This window comes from Mirounga angustirostris, unplaced genomic scaffold, assembly GCF_029215605.1.
Source record: "Mirounga angustirostris isolate CCGP_5_RB_7025 unplaced genomic scaffold, mMirAng1.0.hap1 SCAF_2, whole genome shotgun sequence".
Classification (NCBI taxonomy): Eukaryota; Metazoa; Chordata; class Mammalia; order Carnivora; family Phocidae; genus Mirounga; species Mirounga angustirostris.
Genome location: NW_026991710.1, coordinates 126,846,107 through 126,863,783, shown reverse-complemented (window position 1 = coordinate 126,863,783; position 17,677 = coordinate 126,846,107). Strand labels below are relative to the sequence as shown.

General features: G+C 35.1%; 1 protein-coding gene across 5 annotated transcripts in view; it reads left to right on the top strand.

Moving 5' to 3' along the window:
* The window catches only part of LRBA (LPS responsive beige-like anchor protein), an 841,444-nt gene that overhangs the window by 148,184 nt on the left and 675,583 nt on the right, over positions 1–17,677 (top strand). For all 5 annotated transcript variants that reach the window (XM_064585149.1, XM_064585150.1, XM_064585152.1 and 2 more), the window contains 3 exons: positions 7,553–7,784; positions 7,995–8,095; positions 14,194–14,289. In XM_064585149.1, the coding sequence (XP_064441219.1) occupies positions 7,553–7,784; positions 7,995–8,095; positions 14,194–14,289 (429 nt within the window). The remainder of the gene's footprint in view (positions 1–7,552; positions 7,785–7,994; positions 8,096–14,193; positions 14,290–17,677) is intronic.

Genomic DNA, 17,677 nt, shown 5'->3' with positions numbered 1-17,677 from the left:
GAGCCAGCCAGGCACCCCTGTTTCACTATTGAAATAAATATATATTCACTCATCAGTTATAAGACTTTGGGGGACAGATGCTCAGTTAACCAGTCTGTATTATTTGTCACAGTCTATTAAATACAGTTGTTATACAATGTCAAAAGCCTGGTTCAACTGCACTGGTACCTTGTGAGTTTAGGTAAGTTATGTTTCAGGTTCCTCATCTATTAAGTGAAGATAATACAGGTTTTTTAGTGAGAGGTAATTAAAGATGATAATTCTTGTAAAGTGCTTAGCATAGTGTATAGCTTTAATCACTCAGTGCTTGTATGTTGTTTGTATTTTTAAATTATTATTTATTTTATTTTGTGTTAGGATTAAAAAAATTGAAATAGTACAGAAATAGAGTAAAAAAGTTTCTCCCAACTACTATTAACTGATTGATTTGTAATCATTATAGTTATCTGTTGCTGTGTAACAAATTATCCCAAAACTTTACAGCTTAAAACAGTAATAAATACCAGCTCACAGTTTCTGTGGGTCAGGAATTTGGGAGCAAACTGGCTGGACAGTTCTGACGTAGAGTCTATCATGAGGTTGCATTTCACATGCTGGCTGAGGTTGCAGTCATCTAAAGGCTCAACCGGGGCTGGAGGACCTGCTTCCAAGGCTACTTACATGATAGGCAAGTTGGTACAAGCTGTTGGCTGGAGACCTCAGTTCCTCTCCAAGTGGGCCTTTTATATAGCTGCTTGAATATCTTCATGACATGGTGACTGAATTTTTCTTAGCACGCGTGATACAAGGGAAGCCATTAAGTTCTTAATGACCTAGCCTTGAAAGTTACCTCTTACTCCAGCTGAACTCTCTTGGCAGGTTGAACAACCCTAATTAAGTGTGGCAGGACAGCTGTCTTGCTGGAGTTGTGGACTGTAGAGGAAGGAACAGGACAGTTTGATTACTTTTGATTGTTCATATTTTCTTTTCCCCTAAAGTAATCTTAATTTGTCTTTTTCTTTGATTATTATATTCTGTGAATCATAGAAAGGAACATATGAAAAACAAATAGGTTACTTGAAACCATTCACCTGAAAATTTGAAAGGCCTACTGTTTGCCTAGAACAGATAAATCTGTGATATTCATACAAAAAGCTTCAATTCAATTATATTACATTATCCAATGTTTCTCAAAAAAGCTTTTGAAGAATGTTATTCCTTGAAAAGTTCTTATTCAGAAAAAACAATTCCATTGTCAGGTAAATTTTGGGAAATCCATGCATTGGTTATATATCTTTTTGAGATATATAATATATAGTAGCATATCTCTGGGAATTCTATCCTGTAAACATTTCTAGCCTTGTTACTCCAGTATTTCTCAGACCTCATGGAAACTTTTTACTTAATACTGCTTTTGTAGACATATGTAGTTCAGTGAAATTTTTTAATTCTTGTGAATGGTACAGTGAACAGTGAGAGGGGAGATGTTATTTGCTACTTTCTAGTACATGTGGGGATTTTGAAAACTATGAAGAGGATAATCATTATCAGTAAAACATGCTTTTTTGACTAATTTATAGATAGTGAAGTTTTTCTTCTAATTTCCTTGTATTCCATGACTTTGCCATCTTAATTCTACATTGTTGCCTCTAGTTGGAGGATCTTACTTTTCACTCGCCTTTGATACAAATGCAAATGGCTTGAGCTTTTTTATTTTTATTTTTTTTTTAAGATTTGCTTTGAACTTTAGGTTTATTAAGACATTCAGTTAAATTCACCTTTTTTTTTTTTTTAAAGATTTTATTTATTTATTTGACAGAGAGAGACAGCGAGAGCAGGAACACAAGCAGGGGGAGTGGGAGAGGGAGGAGCAGGGAGCCCGATGTGGGACTTGATCCCAGGACCCTGGGATCATGACCTGAGCGGAAGGCAGATGCTTAACGACTGAGCCACCCAGGCGCCCTAAATTCACCCTTTTTAGGTGTGTAGTTTTATGAAATTAAATTTGGCAGATGGATATATTTGTGTATCCGGTATCACAATCAAGATACCGAATATTTCATTGCCTCCCAAAAGTCTTCTCATGTTTTTTTTTTGTGGTTAATTCTGTGCCTCTGTCCCCAGCCCCTGGCAACCACTGATCCAGTTTCTCTTCCTATACTTTTGCCTTTTCCAGAATATCATATAATTGGAATCATAGAATATGTAGCTTTTGTGTCTAGCTTCTTTGACTTGGCATAATGTTTTTGATATTAATTCACATTGTTAATGGTATCAGTAACTTGTTCCTTATTGCTGATTATTATTATGTTGTATGGTTGTATCACAACTTGTTTATCCTTTTACTAGTTGGTAGACATTTGAATGTTTATAGTTTTTGTGATTATGAATAAAGCTTTTGTAAATATTCATGTACAGATTTTTATGTGGACAAATGCTTTATGAAATGGGTTGTCAGGATCCATAGGTCTTTCGGCTCTGTTATATTCAACGTGAGACTTGTGGCATAGATTCCAGATAGCTACTGTAGTGCTTGCCATTTTTCAGTAGCTTATGTAAGTGGAAGGAGGAAAGTTGCAAAGATGAGTTGTGTTCTTTCCTTTAAGAGTAATAGCCCAGCAGTTGCACATATTACTGCCCGTCCTCTTTGGTCAGAACTTGGTGACATGGCTGGTAACTTCAAGGGAAGTGAAACTTCTGGAAAGTGAAATTTTTTGCTTGGGCCTCATGTACCAAACTAGAAACTCTTTTATTATGGAAGAAGAAGAAAAAGTGAATTGGGAGACATTATAACCTGTGCCACAGCATTGTAATTATCCCTCCACTTCTCCCTATTAGTAAGTTTCTAGTGACTTTAAACATGTATAGGGTCACATTCACTTCGGAATGGATTCCTAGGGATAAATTGGATATGTTGACATTAGGACTTTTCAAAAGTAAATATATTTTTGAAGGATGCACATAAATAAAAGAAGTTTACTTTTTACTTGGCTTGTTTTATAAACAAGTAGATAGGGCCAGAGAAAAAAGGTGATTTGTCATAAGAAGTAGAAAATATCTAGTTAGGGGCATAAGCTGTGATTGTACTCTGTCCAGTTTTTCTGCTATACCTTACTCTGGCCATATCTTTGAGGAAAAATTTAGCAAGATTCCAGGGAAAATGTAGCTTTAAATACTTTGAAGTATTAGAATTTTCTATGTATTACAGTCTTTCCAGTTGTATAAATCTTTTGAAGAGAAGATAATTATTTTTGGTCCATATGTGTTGGTTTTCTGAAAATACAAGTGACTTAGGTTTAGTGACATTTAATTTTAGCTTAAAGTATTTTATTAATATAACCACTGATGAAAGTAATCATCATGCCCAATTAAAATCCTAATTCAAAACTTGTGAAGGTTTATTTGAATTCTTTGAATAATATGCTTTAAAATTTCTATAATCTTGTACATTAAACTATAACCTGTAGAAAGCATGTTATGCCACCCTGAAGGTTGCTATAAAAATTGTTTATGAAGTTCAGGCCAAGACTAAAATATGTTGAAATGGAGAGTTGTGAAAATGTTCTATATAACATAGGAGACCAAATCATGCTAAAATGCAGAAAAAGACTATACATCAGTTTCTAGGCTACATTATTCAGAAAAATACAACCATAAAAAAGGTAATAAGATTACATTTTCACATTTCATGGCTAGTAAAATGCATTAGGCTGCTCAGATATTCATAACTTATTGTGACATTCGGGAAGATTACATTTTGTAGTGCAGAGCCATTACTACAGCTCAGATAATAACTAGCCAATGCCTAGACTTGGATTATGATCCTTGTCATTGAAAACAAATTTGTGTTTTGAAGGTTGATCAGCTTCAAATAACTATTAGAGAGGGTTAACATGACATACTGTAGACCCTGTGCATGCTTTTTAGGTATAATAGATATGCATACATATAGTATATCAAATATGCCACACATTTGTATGTACCGATTTCTGCCATCAATTTTCTCCTTGAAAGGTATATTTTATAATATTTAAAGCAATGGAGAAATATTTAAAACACCTGTCTGGATACTGCTCTCACACTGTAAACTCAATTTAAAAGCTGGTGAAATATTTGGGGTTTTTTGGAAATTACTTTCAAAAATTAATTCTGTAGCTTCTTGTAAGGGTGGTTACTGGTGGAAATAAACAGATTAAAATGGAAGATTGATGTAAGTAATATTAGGGTGAAGGTAAGGTCTCCTAAATTAGTTGCAACTAGATTTTTGACCTGTTTAGACCTGTGTGGGTATGTCCAAACATGTATCTACTAAGAACTCTCCCTTTTCTCTTCCCCCCAGATGCTCAGTTGCCTTTTCAGAGGCAATCACTATTTAGTTTCTTGTGTATCACTCTTATGTATATGCCTATGTATATTCATGTTTTACATTTATATTGTAGCCTACCGTTCACCACATTTTTTTTCCATCTTGATATTCTCATTTAAATAATGTATTTTAGAGATTTTTTTCATGTCAGATGGAGCTGCCTCATTCTTTTCATTGGCTGCATCATATTCCATTATATAGTTATATACGACTTTATTAACTATTACCTGATAATGTTTTTTGGGGGGATCGTTGCTTTTATTTTCTGTTCAAAGTATGTTACAATGAAGGTTTTGTATCCAACATCATTACCTAAATGTATCTGTAGGATAAATTTCTAGTTGTTAAGGTAGCTGTTTGTGTGTTGCTTCTTCTATTTAACATAATTCCTTTTAGGTTTGTTTGTTTGTCTGTCTGTCTGTCTGTCTGTCTGTCTGTCTGTCTATCTATCTATCTACCTACCTACCTACCTACCTACCTACCTACCTAGCTTTTGCAAGAGGAGATTGACTTATATTGGTAACTGTGTTAGTAGTTCCAATACCAAATATTTTTCTCATTTATGGTAATTTTTCAGTTGAAGTACTTGGTTTTCCAGATATATATCACATCATCTCAAAGTAATTATAATTTAAATTCCTCCATTCTGGTACTTATATGTTGCTGCCTTTTGACTAAATGTATCTTCTGTGCCTCCAGAATAATATCAAATGATAGTGATGAAAGTCACATTCTAACCTTGTGTCTGACTTTCATGAGACTCATTCCAGTTTTCCTATGCGAGCATGATGCTGGCTTTTCAGGTGTGATTGATATATTTTATTATTAAAGGAAGTCTTTTACAAATAATAATAAAGTATGATGGAAATATAAAACCACCATTTAGCAATGCCACAGTAATAATAGTTACAGGTAAGATCCATTAATGGATCTTAAAACTTAAAATCCATTTATGGATGCATAAAACTGGAATAAACTATTTGGTTGTGTCTTACTCTTTTATGAGCTATTGGATTTTGTTGTGAAAAGTATGACGAGAAACAAGTTACTTGCATAGTCTTAAGGTGTTTTCCACAGATATATAATGATTTAAATATGAAATATAGTAACTTTATTTATTTAAAGATTTTATTTATTTATTTGAGAGAGTGAGAGAGAGAGAGCACGAGCAGGGAGAAGGAGAGGAAGAAGCAGACTCCCCTGCTGAGTGGGGAGCCTGATGCGGGGCTCGATCTCAAGACCTTGAGATCATGACCTGAGTCGAAGGCAGACGCTTAACCAACTGAGCCACCTAGGCGCCCCTGTTGTAACTTTAAAATGGAAAAAAATCTGACCATCTTAAACAGGTGATCAAAGCTAACTTTACCAGTAGTTTGGCATATTTATATTAGGTGCCATTGAAAATGATATGCTAAGGACATACATCACTTCTGGAATACTTTTGCTAAAAATGCATAACCTGAATTTAAACTTGAAAAAAACTTCCATAGTGGAAGAGTCTATAAAATATCTGGTAAATATGCTTCAAAAGCATCAAAATCATGAAAGTCAAAGAAGGCCTGTGCAATGGTCTCAGTATGGAGAAGACCAAAGGGATGCTGATCATGGATCAGAAAAAGGACTCTAGTGTGACAAGTGGCAACATTTGAGTAAGATCTATAGATTTGTCAGTAGTATTTATCAATGTTAAGTTTATGGTTTTAATGATTTTATTATGATTATATAATATACTCATTTGGGAAAGCTGGGTAAAGGGTATACAGGAATTCTACACTATTTTGCAACTTTTTGAATATTTGAAATTATTTCAGGATGAAAAGTTAAAGACAGGACAAGCAGATAATATTCACACAACCAAATAAAAAAAAGAGTTTTTACATATTTAACAGAATTTTTGGGTGGACTGGGGAACTAAACGTGTACTTTATAGCCACGACCATGTAGCTAGGAGAACTGGCCCAATGACACCAAGGGGCTCTTTTAGCAGAAACCCAGCTCTCCTTTGCTTATGCTAAATGTTCCTGATGATACAAAGAATTGTACGCTAAAATCTCTGCCAGAGCTTTCCCAGAAGAATCAAATGCTTTTACCACTGCACTAGCCAGGAATTCCTATCTCCCTACATGCAGATGCTGCCTCATGTTGTTCATTTTTCCATTTTTTCTTTCTCTTTCCACTGTGTATCTTTGGCAGAACCTGGGAGATATCAGTCCTTGGCTACAAGGAGTTTTAATTGATTTTCTAATTCTGAACTTTCCCTGCTTTTCTGGTGTAAACTCTATTTGGTTGTGTCTGTTATTCTTTTATGAGCTGTTGGCTTTTGTTTTGTAAAGTTCACTTTCTCCTACTTCTTGACCACTTTTTGGGTTTAGGAATGCATAGTGAAATTCCAGAAGGACAAGAGTGTAGATGAATCATGTATGTAGTATTTCTGACAGGTATCTTTTAGAAATCTAGTTGATAAAGATAGCTCTGCAAAGGTAATTCTAAAAGTATTTTAATTCTTTTAAACTCTTGGGATTTGTTAAAATTTAAAAAACTCCTCTGTGGGAGGATGCTGTGGGTGAGATGGCGTTGTGGGGATAGGTCAGTATATCTTTCTCTGGATGGGTTTTTTGATAGTATCAATGAAATAAATTTTCTTGATTACTTCTTTGGGTGTATGATTATATTTAAGTTATCCTAGTTATTGACAGGGAAGGAAGGGTATTAAAATCGGTAGGTAAAATAAACTAGGAATTTGGCAAATATGAACTCTAAGTTCTGTGTCCACTCTGAGCATTTTTAGCTTTTCATTTCTGTTGTGAGCTGGTATTTTGTATAAGCAGCAAAGCACTTCTAGGTTGCTGTGGATAGTTCACAGAGTTTATAATTCATAAATACTGAATTAGAAGCAGTTAATAGAGCTAAAAGTGAGATCTTTATTGGTATCAGGGCAGTAGGTAGTGATTTAGCAAAGACATCCTGTATTTGTTTCTGTTGAAAAATATTTCCATTTTTATATTGTAAGTCTTACTTGACTTTGTGCTATCTTAACTTGAAGGTTTCTTTAGAATCTTTATTTTTTAGAGCTGTGTGTGTGTGTTTATGGACCCTTTTGTTGTAAAGGGTAGAGAATACTGTGTATGGGTAGTTACTGGTTAGGAGTGTGCTCTAGTTATATCGAAAAAGCACTAATGTTTTTAATTTTTCCCCCCTTTTTGGAAGCTGGTAGGAGGGCAGTTTGATTTGGAAATGAATTTCATTATCCAAGAAGGTGAGAGTATCATCTGCATGGTGGACCTACTAGAAAAATGTGACATTACTTGCCAAGCAGAAGTCTGGAGCATGTTTACGGCGATTCTGAAGAAAAGCATACGAAATCTTCAAGTCTGCACTGAAGTAGGCCTTGTTGAGAAAGTGCTCGGGAAAATTGAAAAAGTTGACAATATGATAGCAGGTATGATTTTTTTCTGTAGTACAGTGGATGTGAAGAAATAAAGTTTGATTCTTAAATACTGTATTTCTCATTTCGTAATATTTATTTCAGAAATATTTGAGTATCTACCATGTGTGGAACTTTAGTGTTCAAACTCTTAAATAAGCACAGTATATTTTAATCATTGAAGAAATATAAATTGATTGTTTTATTGTTTTCTTTTGTTTCCAGATCTTTTAGTTGACATGTTGGGAGTGCTGGCTAGCTATAATTTGACCGTTCGAGAACTAAAGCTATTCTTCAGTAAACTTCAAGGAACTAAAGGACAATGGGTAAAAAAATGAGTACCCTTTGATATTTGAAAGTATTCCTCTCCTCAAACACATTAGTGGCTTTTAAGCAACTGTTATTATTCTACCGGGGTAAATGTAAAATTGAAGGGAAGAGATAAAATAAAATAGCGTTTAGGTCTGTACAGCTACTTTTGCCATGACCTGACACAGGTGCAGAGTAAGAGAACTGGGTGTTCCAGGCAGGCTAAAACTTGGCCCTTCTTCGAACTCTTAGTCTTCAAATATACATTTAACATTTATTAGAGGAAAAGGGTAAGGATAGAGAAGGAAGAGTGTTTGGTAGCAGCACCTAGATTCTTTATTGACCTGAGTAGTTTAGCTGTCGCCCTTAAACTTGAATAACCCACTCAGTGAACACAAGCTGTGCAGTTAATTGGATCCACCCTCCACAGATTCAATTTAGCGGTCCTTTTCAATAAATGGCAGAAGTGGTCAACTTATTTTAAACTCCGGGTGCGTTAACAAACTGTTTCTTCCTACCACTTGGTTACTTACTTCTTAGAGGAGTACTAATAAATATTTTCTCCATTTTTGTTGCATTTCTAGGCTTATTTTAGTGCCCTTTAGAGATCATTGCCCACAGCACTGCTTAGCCACAGCTGATCCTTAATCTAGCTCTGTTGAAATATATTTAAATTGGTGCGTTGCAATTGTACACTCTAGTTTATTGTGTTAAAGTGGTTAGATTCAGGCTTCTTTTTATCAAGCTTTAGCTCTCTGGCTACTTTTAAGATTTCATCATTGGGGGTGCCTGGCTGGCTCAGTTGGTAGGACATGCGACTCTTGATCTCAGGGTCTTGAGTTCAAGCCCCATGTGTTGGGTGTGGAGCTTACTTAAAAAAAAAAAAAAGATTTCATTATTGAGTTTTGGCAGTTTTATTGTTTCTTGGTATGGTTTACCTTGTGTTTATTCTTATTACAGTTCTGGTGTCTGTGTGTTTATAATATAATTTTCAGCAAATTTGGAAATATTTTGGTCATTATTTCTTTAAATATCATTTTCTTGTCCCTCCCTCCTTTTTTGGGACTCTAATTACATGTATGTTAGCTCTCTTGATAATGTCTGGTAGGTCACTCAGATCTTTTCACTTTTTTTTTTTTAGCTTTTTCTCTTTGTGCTTCATTTTAGATTGCTTTTGTTACTGTATTTTTAAGGTAATTGCTCTTCTGCAGTGTGTTGATTCTATCCATTAAAATTTTCAGATTTCAGATTTCAGATTTTTTTTATTTCTAAAAAAATCTCTTTAGGTCTTTTTAGTATCTTCTGTTTTTCCTCATTATGTTCATGTTTTCCTTTAAATCCTTGGGACTGTTGAGCATATTTATAATAATAATAGTAATAATAGTTGATTTCATGTTATTATCTACTGAGTCTATCATCTTTGTCATTTTCTTTTTATTTATTTATTTATTTGTCATTTTCTAGATCAGTTTTTTACTCACTGATTTTGCTTCTGCTGACAGGTCATATTTTCCTTCTAATGCTAGTGATTTTAGATCGAGTGATATTAGATATAGTGAATTGTTCCTTGTTGAGTGCTGGATTTTGTCATATCCCTTTTCAGATTGTTAGACTGTTTTTGCAGGCAGATAAATTATTTGTGGATCACTTTACCCTTCCAGGCTAGTTTAAAAGTTTTCTTTTGGTCAGGTCCAGATTGGCTGTTATTCTAGGTCTAGTTTAGCCTCCTTATTGAGGCCTGATTCTTTTAGGGTCTCAGTGAATGACCCTAAGTCTCAGGTATGGGATAAGAGGTAGTGTAACACCGTGGTCTCTACGTAGTGCCTCGTAGGGTCTCAAACAATTTCTGGCTGTATAGTAGCTGTGGGATTTCTTTGACTTATAGGTGTTAATATCTTGGCCTCACCTTGTTCAGTTTTATGGTAGGTTTGAATAGTTTGATATTAAGCCAAGGAGGCAGTACAGATTTCTGGAGCTTCCTGTCTGCATAGCTCTTTTCTCTGTAGTACTCTGCCTTGAAGCTTTTATCTACCTCAGACTACCCATATTCCATCAAGTCAATGAGACCTTCAGGTTCTATTTTGTTTCCCTCTTCCTGTGCAGTGATAGAAATTGCATCCTGGTAGAAAGTCTGGTAATCTCACGGCTCATTTTGTTTCCTTTTTCTCAAGTATAACAGTCTTGAGCTACCTCTTCTTCCATGTCTAAAAACATGTAAAATGTATGTTTCATACATTTTATCCAGTGTTCTGGTTGTTTATGGTGCTTTGATAAGTCTAGGTCCTGTTAGTGTATCATGTCAAGAAGAGGGAGTACAGATCTTCAACTTACAGTGGGGTTCCATCCTGATAAACCCATTGTAAATTGAAAATGTCAAAAGTTGAAAATGCATTTAATAAACCTACCCTACCAAACAACATAGCTTAGCCTAACCTATCTTAAATGTGCTCAGAACACTTACATTGGCCTACAGTTGGGCAAAGTCATGTAACACAAAACCTATCTTATAGTATAGTGTTGAATATCTTATGTAACTTATTGAATACTGTATTGAAAGTGCAAAACAGAATAGTTGTGTGGGTACAGAATGGTTGTAAGTGTATCAGTTTTTTACCTTTGTGATTTTGTGGCTGACTGGGATCTGTGGCTTACTGCCACTGCCCAGTGTCATAAGAGTATTGTACTGCATATTGCATATCATGAGCCTGGGAAAAGATCAAACTTCAAAGTACTATTTCTACTGAATGCATATAGCTTTCACACCATTGTGAAGTAAAGTCATAAGTTGAACTGTCAGAAGTCAAGGACGGTCTATATGCTGGTTTCATTTTAGTTTTGATTCTATTCAGTGTATTTATTGTGAATATATAATTAATACATTTTTGTTGGTGAATATAGAAAACTCTGAGAAAATAGCAGAGGATATGAATAGATGTTTATTTATAGAGATAGAAACCCCACAATCAAATAAACACAAAATCACTAATAACTAGAGATGTTCAAATTAAAACAATATTGATATGTCACCTTATGTCTATTAGTATTGAGGATTATAAAGTTGGATAATAGCAAATATAATTGTGGAATAGGGTTATTTTATTTAATTTTTTTTTGGTGGGGTCAGCATTTATATTTATTAGCTGATTTGCAGCTTTGCTTTATTTCAGCAAGTTAAGTCTTTGCATCAGTAGTTGAAACAGAAAATTACTTGATTCACTAATTATATTTTGGAACTGTTTTCACACTAATGGTAGTAATGATAGCACAAGAGAGACCATAGCCTACTTTTAAACTAGCTTAGGGGCACCTGGGTGGCTCAGTCGTTAAGCATCTGCCTTCCGCTCAGGTCATGATCCCAGGGTCCTGGGATTGAGCCCCACATGGGGCTCCCTGCTCCACAGGAAGCCTGCTTCTCCCTCTCCCACCCCCCCTGCTTGTGTTCCTACTCTTGCTATCTCTCTCTGTGTCAAATAAATAAAATCTTAAAAAAAAAAAAAAAAGAAACTAGCTTAAAACAGAATTCTTTAAATCAAAAAGGAACATGGCTATGCTTAAATGACAGAATTGATGGGATTGATGTCTTCCTCCCTGTCACTTGCTACGGTGGGCACATTAGAATATTGAAGCATAATTATAATTATCATGGCCTGGTGATTGCATCTAAGTTCTGAGGGTTATGTTACATAAATGTTAGATTACACATCTTGTAGTTACATACATTATTTTGATTTGTCTATTTCAAATCCCATCTTTTTTTCCATTTTTTTTTTTTTTTTCAAATATTCATTTAAATTCTAGTGAGTTAGATATAGTGTAATATTGGTGTCAGGAGTAGAATTTAGTGATTTATCACTTACAAAAAACAGGCATATAGTTATTTTGAACCTGTATGTTAGTGGCTGGCGTGAACACTCATTAGCCAACCTCAAGTAATCTACCACTACTCAGTCACATAAATTATACCCATATCCAGTGACTTGGTAATTTGCTTCTGAGTACATGTTCCATGAAATTCTCAGTTTCATAAGGAAATACACATGGGGATGTTCAATGAAGCATTATTTTTGGTGGCAGTGAATTGTCACCATGGGGGCTTATCATTAGAGTAGATAGGTAAAATGTACTGGATGCATAGAATAGATTATTATATAGCAGTTAGAATCAATGCAAAAGTTAATATGAATAGATGCAGGAAGCAGGAAGAAAGAAACATATGTCTAACCCAACATCATTTAAATTATAAGTACAGTCACACAAAAACATTTTTGAAGGAACACATAAAAAGATTAAGTATGTTTATACAGTTGCTTATGTGACTGGGAGTAGAATGAGGAATAGGTTTAGGGCATAAAGGGAGAAAACAATGAGCTGTTAATAAAACAAGCAAGGCCTTGGGGCGCCTGGCTGGCTCAGTTGGTGGAGCATGCAACTCTTGATCTCAGGGTTGTGAGTTCGAGCCCCACATTGGGTGTAGAGATTACCTAAAAATAAAATCTTAAAAAAACCCCCCATAAAACTGGAAAAAAAAAAAAAAACAAACCTCAGACATTTGTGGAATGGTTCTCCAGATGGAAGTGCTATAATATTGTATTTTTACTTTTGACTGCAGAGTTATTTTTAGTTATTTCATTTTGGAATTTATTTTAAAAATTCAGTGTGATTGTAGTTACTTGTTATTACACTTTTGTAATTGAGCAATGTGGCTAACTGAAAATTTCTTGGTCACTTAAGAATAAAGCTCTCAGGGTCCTGGGATTGAGTCCCATATCGGGCTTCCTGCTCAGCGAGGAGCCTGCTTCTCCCTCTGCCTGTTGCTCCCCCTCCTTACACGCGCGCTCGTGTTCTTTCTCTCTCTCTCTCTCTCTCGCTGACAAATAAATAAAATCTTAAAAAAAAAAAAAAAGAATAAAGCTCTCCACTTAACATTTAGGTAAAAGATTGCTGGACTCTTTTAGACATTTAATAAATAGAGCAGATACCAAATAAGATGAAGGCAAGCCAGTGATTTCACTTGTAGTTGACCCTGTTTAGAACTTTTAATGAAGAAGAATGTACTGATATCCTGTTTGCTTATAAACTGATTAAAATGATAATGTATAGATGATTGTTCTTTACTTTTCCTTGTAAATAAGTCTTTTCATTTTAGCTGTTGTTTCGTGTATTAGAGGAGACTTGTGGGTCAAAGAGGCATTAAATAAATGTAATGTTACAACTTTTTTATATGCTATATAGTAAAGGTAATATTGTAGAATGAAATATGACGGGGAGATTGGATCCAGTCTCGAGGTCAGGGAACACTGCTATGAGAAAGTGACCTTTAAGATGAGCTCTAAAAGATGGGTAAGATTTATTTAGTTAAGAGGGGAGGGAAGTAGGCCTAGTGGGAACATTTTAAGCACAAGGAATAGTTTGTACTCAGGCCCTGTTGTGGGAAGAAGGCAGAGAGGCTTTGTGGATGGAGTGCAAAGAGAGGGGAAGATGGAAATGCAGAATGAAGCTAGTGAGGTTGAGGTAGATCGAGTATCTTGTGGGCTGTGTTAAGGCTTTTGGTCTTTATTTTAAAGGCAGTGGGAAGCTACCTGAGAGAGAGCATAATAGAAAGGTAAAAGTGTAGTGGTTAAAAGTATGGACTCTCAAGTCAGACTGAGTTCTGATCCCAGCCTTGCCATTTGCTACCTGTGTGACCTTGGACATGTTCCTCTGTCTCAGAGTATCACCTCCTGGATGGTTTTAAGGTTAAAATATTTTTATTGTTTCTTTGAAAACAGTCTTTAACAGTGTAATATAGTAAGCATTATTTGTGAAATTAAAAAGTGTTTTAAAGAGGGATGGGTGGTGGGTTGATATAGTTTGTAATTTTAAAACATTATTTTTGCTGCAGTATGGAGAAGTTTCAGGTGTCAGGTGATATTGGCCCATATTTATCAAATACCTCATATGTTCTATCATATTACAAAAATGGCATAGAGTACCTTTAAGATAGTGAAAATAATATGCTTTTAGCTAACAGCATTTTTGGTTATTTTTGGGTATATTAAAGTATGAGTATATTAAAAATAAGTATTTTTGTTTTATGGTGAATGTGTGTTTAATGAGTTGTTGATTATTTTCATAGCCTCCACATGCTGGGAAGTTGCTGTCTGTGTTAAAGCATATGCCTCAGAAGTATGGTCCTGATGCCTTTTTCAACTTCCCAGGAAAGAGTGCTGCAGTAAGTAAATTTTAATGAGGAAATCACTTGGAGTTTTTTCCTTGGCTTCCAGAAAGTACAGCCGTGTAAACAGCCCTGACAGGTTCATTGTTAGGTAGAAACTTCTTTGCACAACTTAACTTATTCCTTACAGCAGTTATTCGTGTTACTTTTTCCTGTTTTAGAGGTGAAGAAATACAGGCTCAAAGAAGAAGGCTGTCCATTTATAGCTTGGGGCAACAGTGGAGTAAGAACCTAGTTCTTTTGAACATGTTGTCTTTAGAATTTATTTCTGCATCCTCCAATAGATATTTATGTGTGACACTTTCACTTTCTATCTTACTGAATATCTTTCTTCAGCCTTGCATTGCCCCAAAGGGTGTTTCTTTTGCACCTGGTGAATAGAATGAGAATAACTCTTTAAAACTTTCCGGCAAGTTCTCCTGATTTGGGAGTTTCCAAATTATATCAGTTTCAGCATTCTCTCTCTCTCTTTTTTTTTAGTTTCAGCATTCTTATAAGCTGTTAATCAGTTTAATATAGTTGAAATAAGACATTGCTAGTAATATCTGTAGTGTTTTGAAATGTTATAGGAGTGCATTGTATAATGTGTATATGTTATTTATGGAAGCTTTTTTACCTCTTCATATTACATTCGTCTGCTTCTTACTAGCAAAAATTTTTTTGAAGATATTTCAGCCTGTTCTTTTTCTGAGATTTTTTTTTGTTATTTTTATTTTGTTTCTCATAATATCTTATTTGCTTGTTAGGCCCTATGTAGTAGTCAGGTAATATCTGCAGAAAGAAAAGAGTGTTTTAAAAGGACATTTGTAATATTTGAATATTTTACACACAATACACAGCTTTCTTTGGAAAGTTTATTGCTTTTATTGTTTTCCTCTGTAATTTTTCCTTACTAAGCATTTTAGATTTGAAGCTTTCCAGAAAAACTTTATTCTCTTGACATTGAGCCTATAATTTGCCTTTAATATAAGAAGCAGTCTTATGAGGTTAACTTTTTTGAAATGCATATTATGATTGTTTCCTGTTAACTTTGTTTTTCTTTTAGTTGAAATTCCAGTTAGTTAACATACAGTGTAATGTTAGTTTCAGGTGTACAATTTAGTGATTCAGCAATTCCATACATCACCTGGTGCTCATCGTGACAAGTGTACTCCTTAATTCCCATCACCTATTTAACACATCCTCCTGCCCTCCTCCCCTTTGGTAACCATCAGTTTGTTCTGTATAGTTAAGAGTTCATTTCTCCATCTGCCTGTCTCTTTTTTTCCCCTGTGATCATTTGTTCGGATTCTTATATTCCCCAAATGCATGAAATCTTATGGTATTTGTTTTTCTTGGACTTACTTAGCTTAGCATGATACTCTGTAGCTCCATCCATGGCGTTGCAAATGGCAAGATTTCATTCTTTTTGATGACTGAGTACTATTCCAGTGTGTGTGTGTGGGTGTGTGTACACCACATCTTTATCCATTCATCAATGGATGGACATTTGAGATCTTTTCATAATTTGGCTATTGTAGATAATTCTGCTATGAACATCAGGGCACACGTATCCCTTTGAATTAGTATTTTTGTATTCTTGTGTAAATACCTAGTAGTGCAATTGCTGGATTGTAAGGTAGTTCTATTTTTAACTTTCTGAGGAACCTCCATACTGTTTTCCAGAGTGAGCGCACCAGTTTGCATTCCCACCAACAGTGCAAGAGGGTTCCCCTTTCTCCACATCCTTGCCAATACTTGTTCTTTCTTGTGTTGTTGATTTTAGCCATTCTGAAGGTGTGAGGTTGTATCTCATTATAGTTTTGATTTGTGTGGGTTCATTTCTGGGTTTTCTTTTCTGTTCCATTGATCTATGTGTGCATTTTTGTGTCAGCACCAAAACAGATCTGCTGTTTTGATAACCACAGCTTTGTAATATAACTTGAAGTCCGGAATTGTGATGCTTCCAGCTTTGCTTTTCATTTTCAAGGTTGGTTTGGCTATTTAGGGTCTTTTGTGGTTCCATACAATTTTTAGGATTCTTTGTTCTAGCTCTGTGAAAAATGCAGTTGGTTTTTTGATGGTGATTAGATTAAATCTGTAGATTGCTTTGGGTAGTATAGACATTTGAACAATATTTGTTCTTCCAATCCATAAGCATGGAATGTTTTTCCATTTCTTTGTGTCATCTTCAGTGTCTTTCATCAGTGTTTGATAGTTTTCAAGTATAGATCTTTTACACCTTAGGCTAAGTTTATTCCTAGGTATCTTACCGTTTTTGGTGCATTTGTAAATGGGTTTTATTCCTTAGTTTCTCTTTCTGCAGCTTCATTATTGGTGTATAGAAATGCAACAGATATCTGTACATTGATTTTGTATCCCGTGGCCTTACTGAATTTGTTTATCACTTTTGGTAATTTTTGGTGGAATCTTTTGGGTTTTCTGTATAGAGTATCATGTAATCTGCGAATAGTGGAAGTTTGACTTTTTCCTTTCCTATTTGGATGCCTTTTATTTTTTTGCGTTGTCTAATTACTGTGGCTAGGAATTCCATTTCTGTGTTAAATAACAGAGGTGAGAGTGCACATCCCTGTCTTGTTTCTGACTGTAGAGGAAAAGCTTTCAGTTTTGGCCCATCGAGGATGATATTAGCTGTGGGTTTTCATATATGGCCTTCATTATGTTGACATATATTCCCTCTAACCTTGCTTTGTTGAGTGTTTTTGTCATGAAAGGATGTTGTACTTTGTCAAATGCTTTTTCTGCATCCATTGAAAGGATCATATGGTTCTTTTTTTTTTTTTTAAGAGATTTATTTATTTGAGAGAGAGCGAGAGAGATGAGGGGGAGGAGTGGCAGAGGGAGTGGGAGAGAGAGAATCTCAAGCAGACTCCCCGCTGCGCGTGGAGCCCGACATGGGGCTTGATCTCACAATCCTGAGATTATTACCTGAGCCGAAATCAGGAGTCTAGTGCTTAACTGATTGAGCCATCCAGGTGCCCCAGGATCATATGGTTCTTATCCTTTCTTTTATTAATATGTATCCTTTTGATTGATTTGTGAATATTGAACCACCCTTGCAGCCCAAGAGTAAATCCTGCTCGATTGTGGTGAATGATTCTTTTAATGTACTGTTGGTTTCGGTTTGCTAGTATTTTATTGAGAATTTTTGTATCCATGTTCATCAGGGATATTGGCATGTAGTTCTCTTTTTTAGTCAAGTCTTTATCTGGTTTTGGTATCAGGGTAATGTTGGCCTTATAAAATGAATTTTTAAGTTTTCCTTCCATCTCTATTTTTTGGAATAGTTTGAGAAGAATAGGTATTAACTCTTCTTTAAATGTTTGGTAAAATTCACCTGTGAATCCATCTGGCCCTGGACTTTTGTTTCTTGGGAGATTTTTTA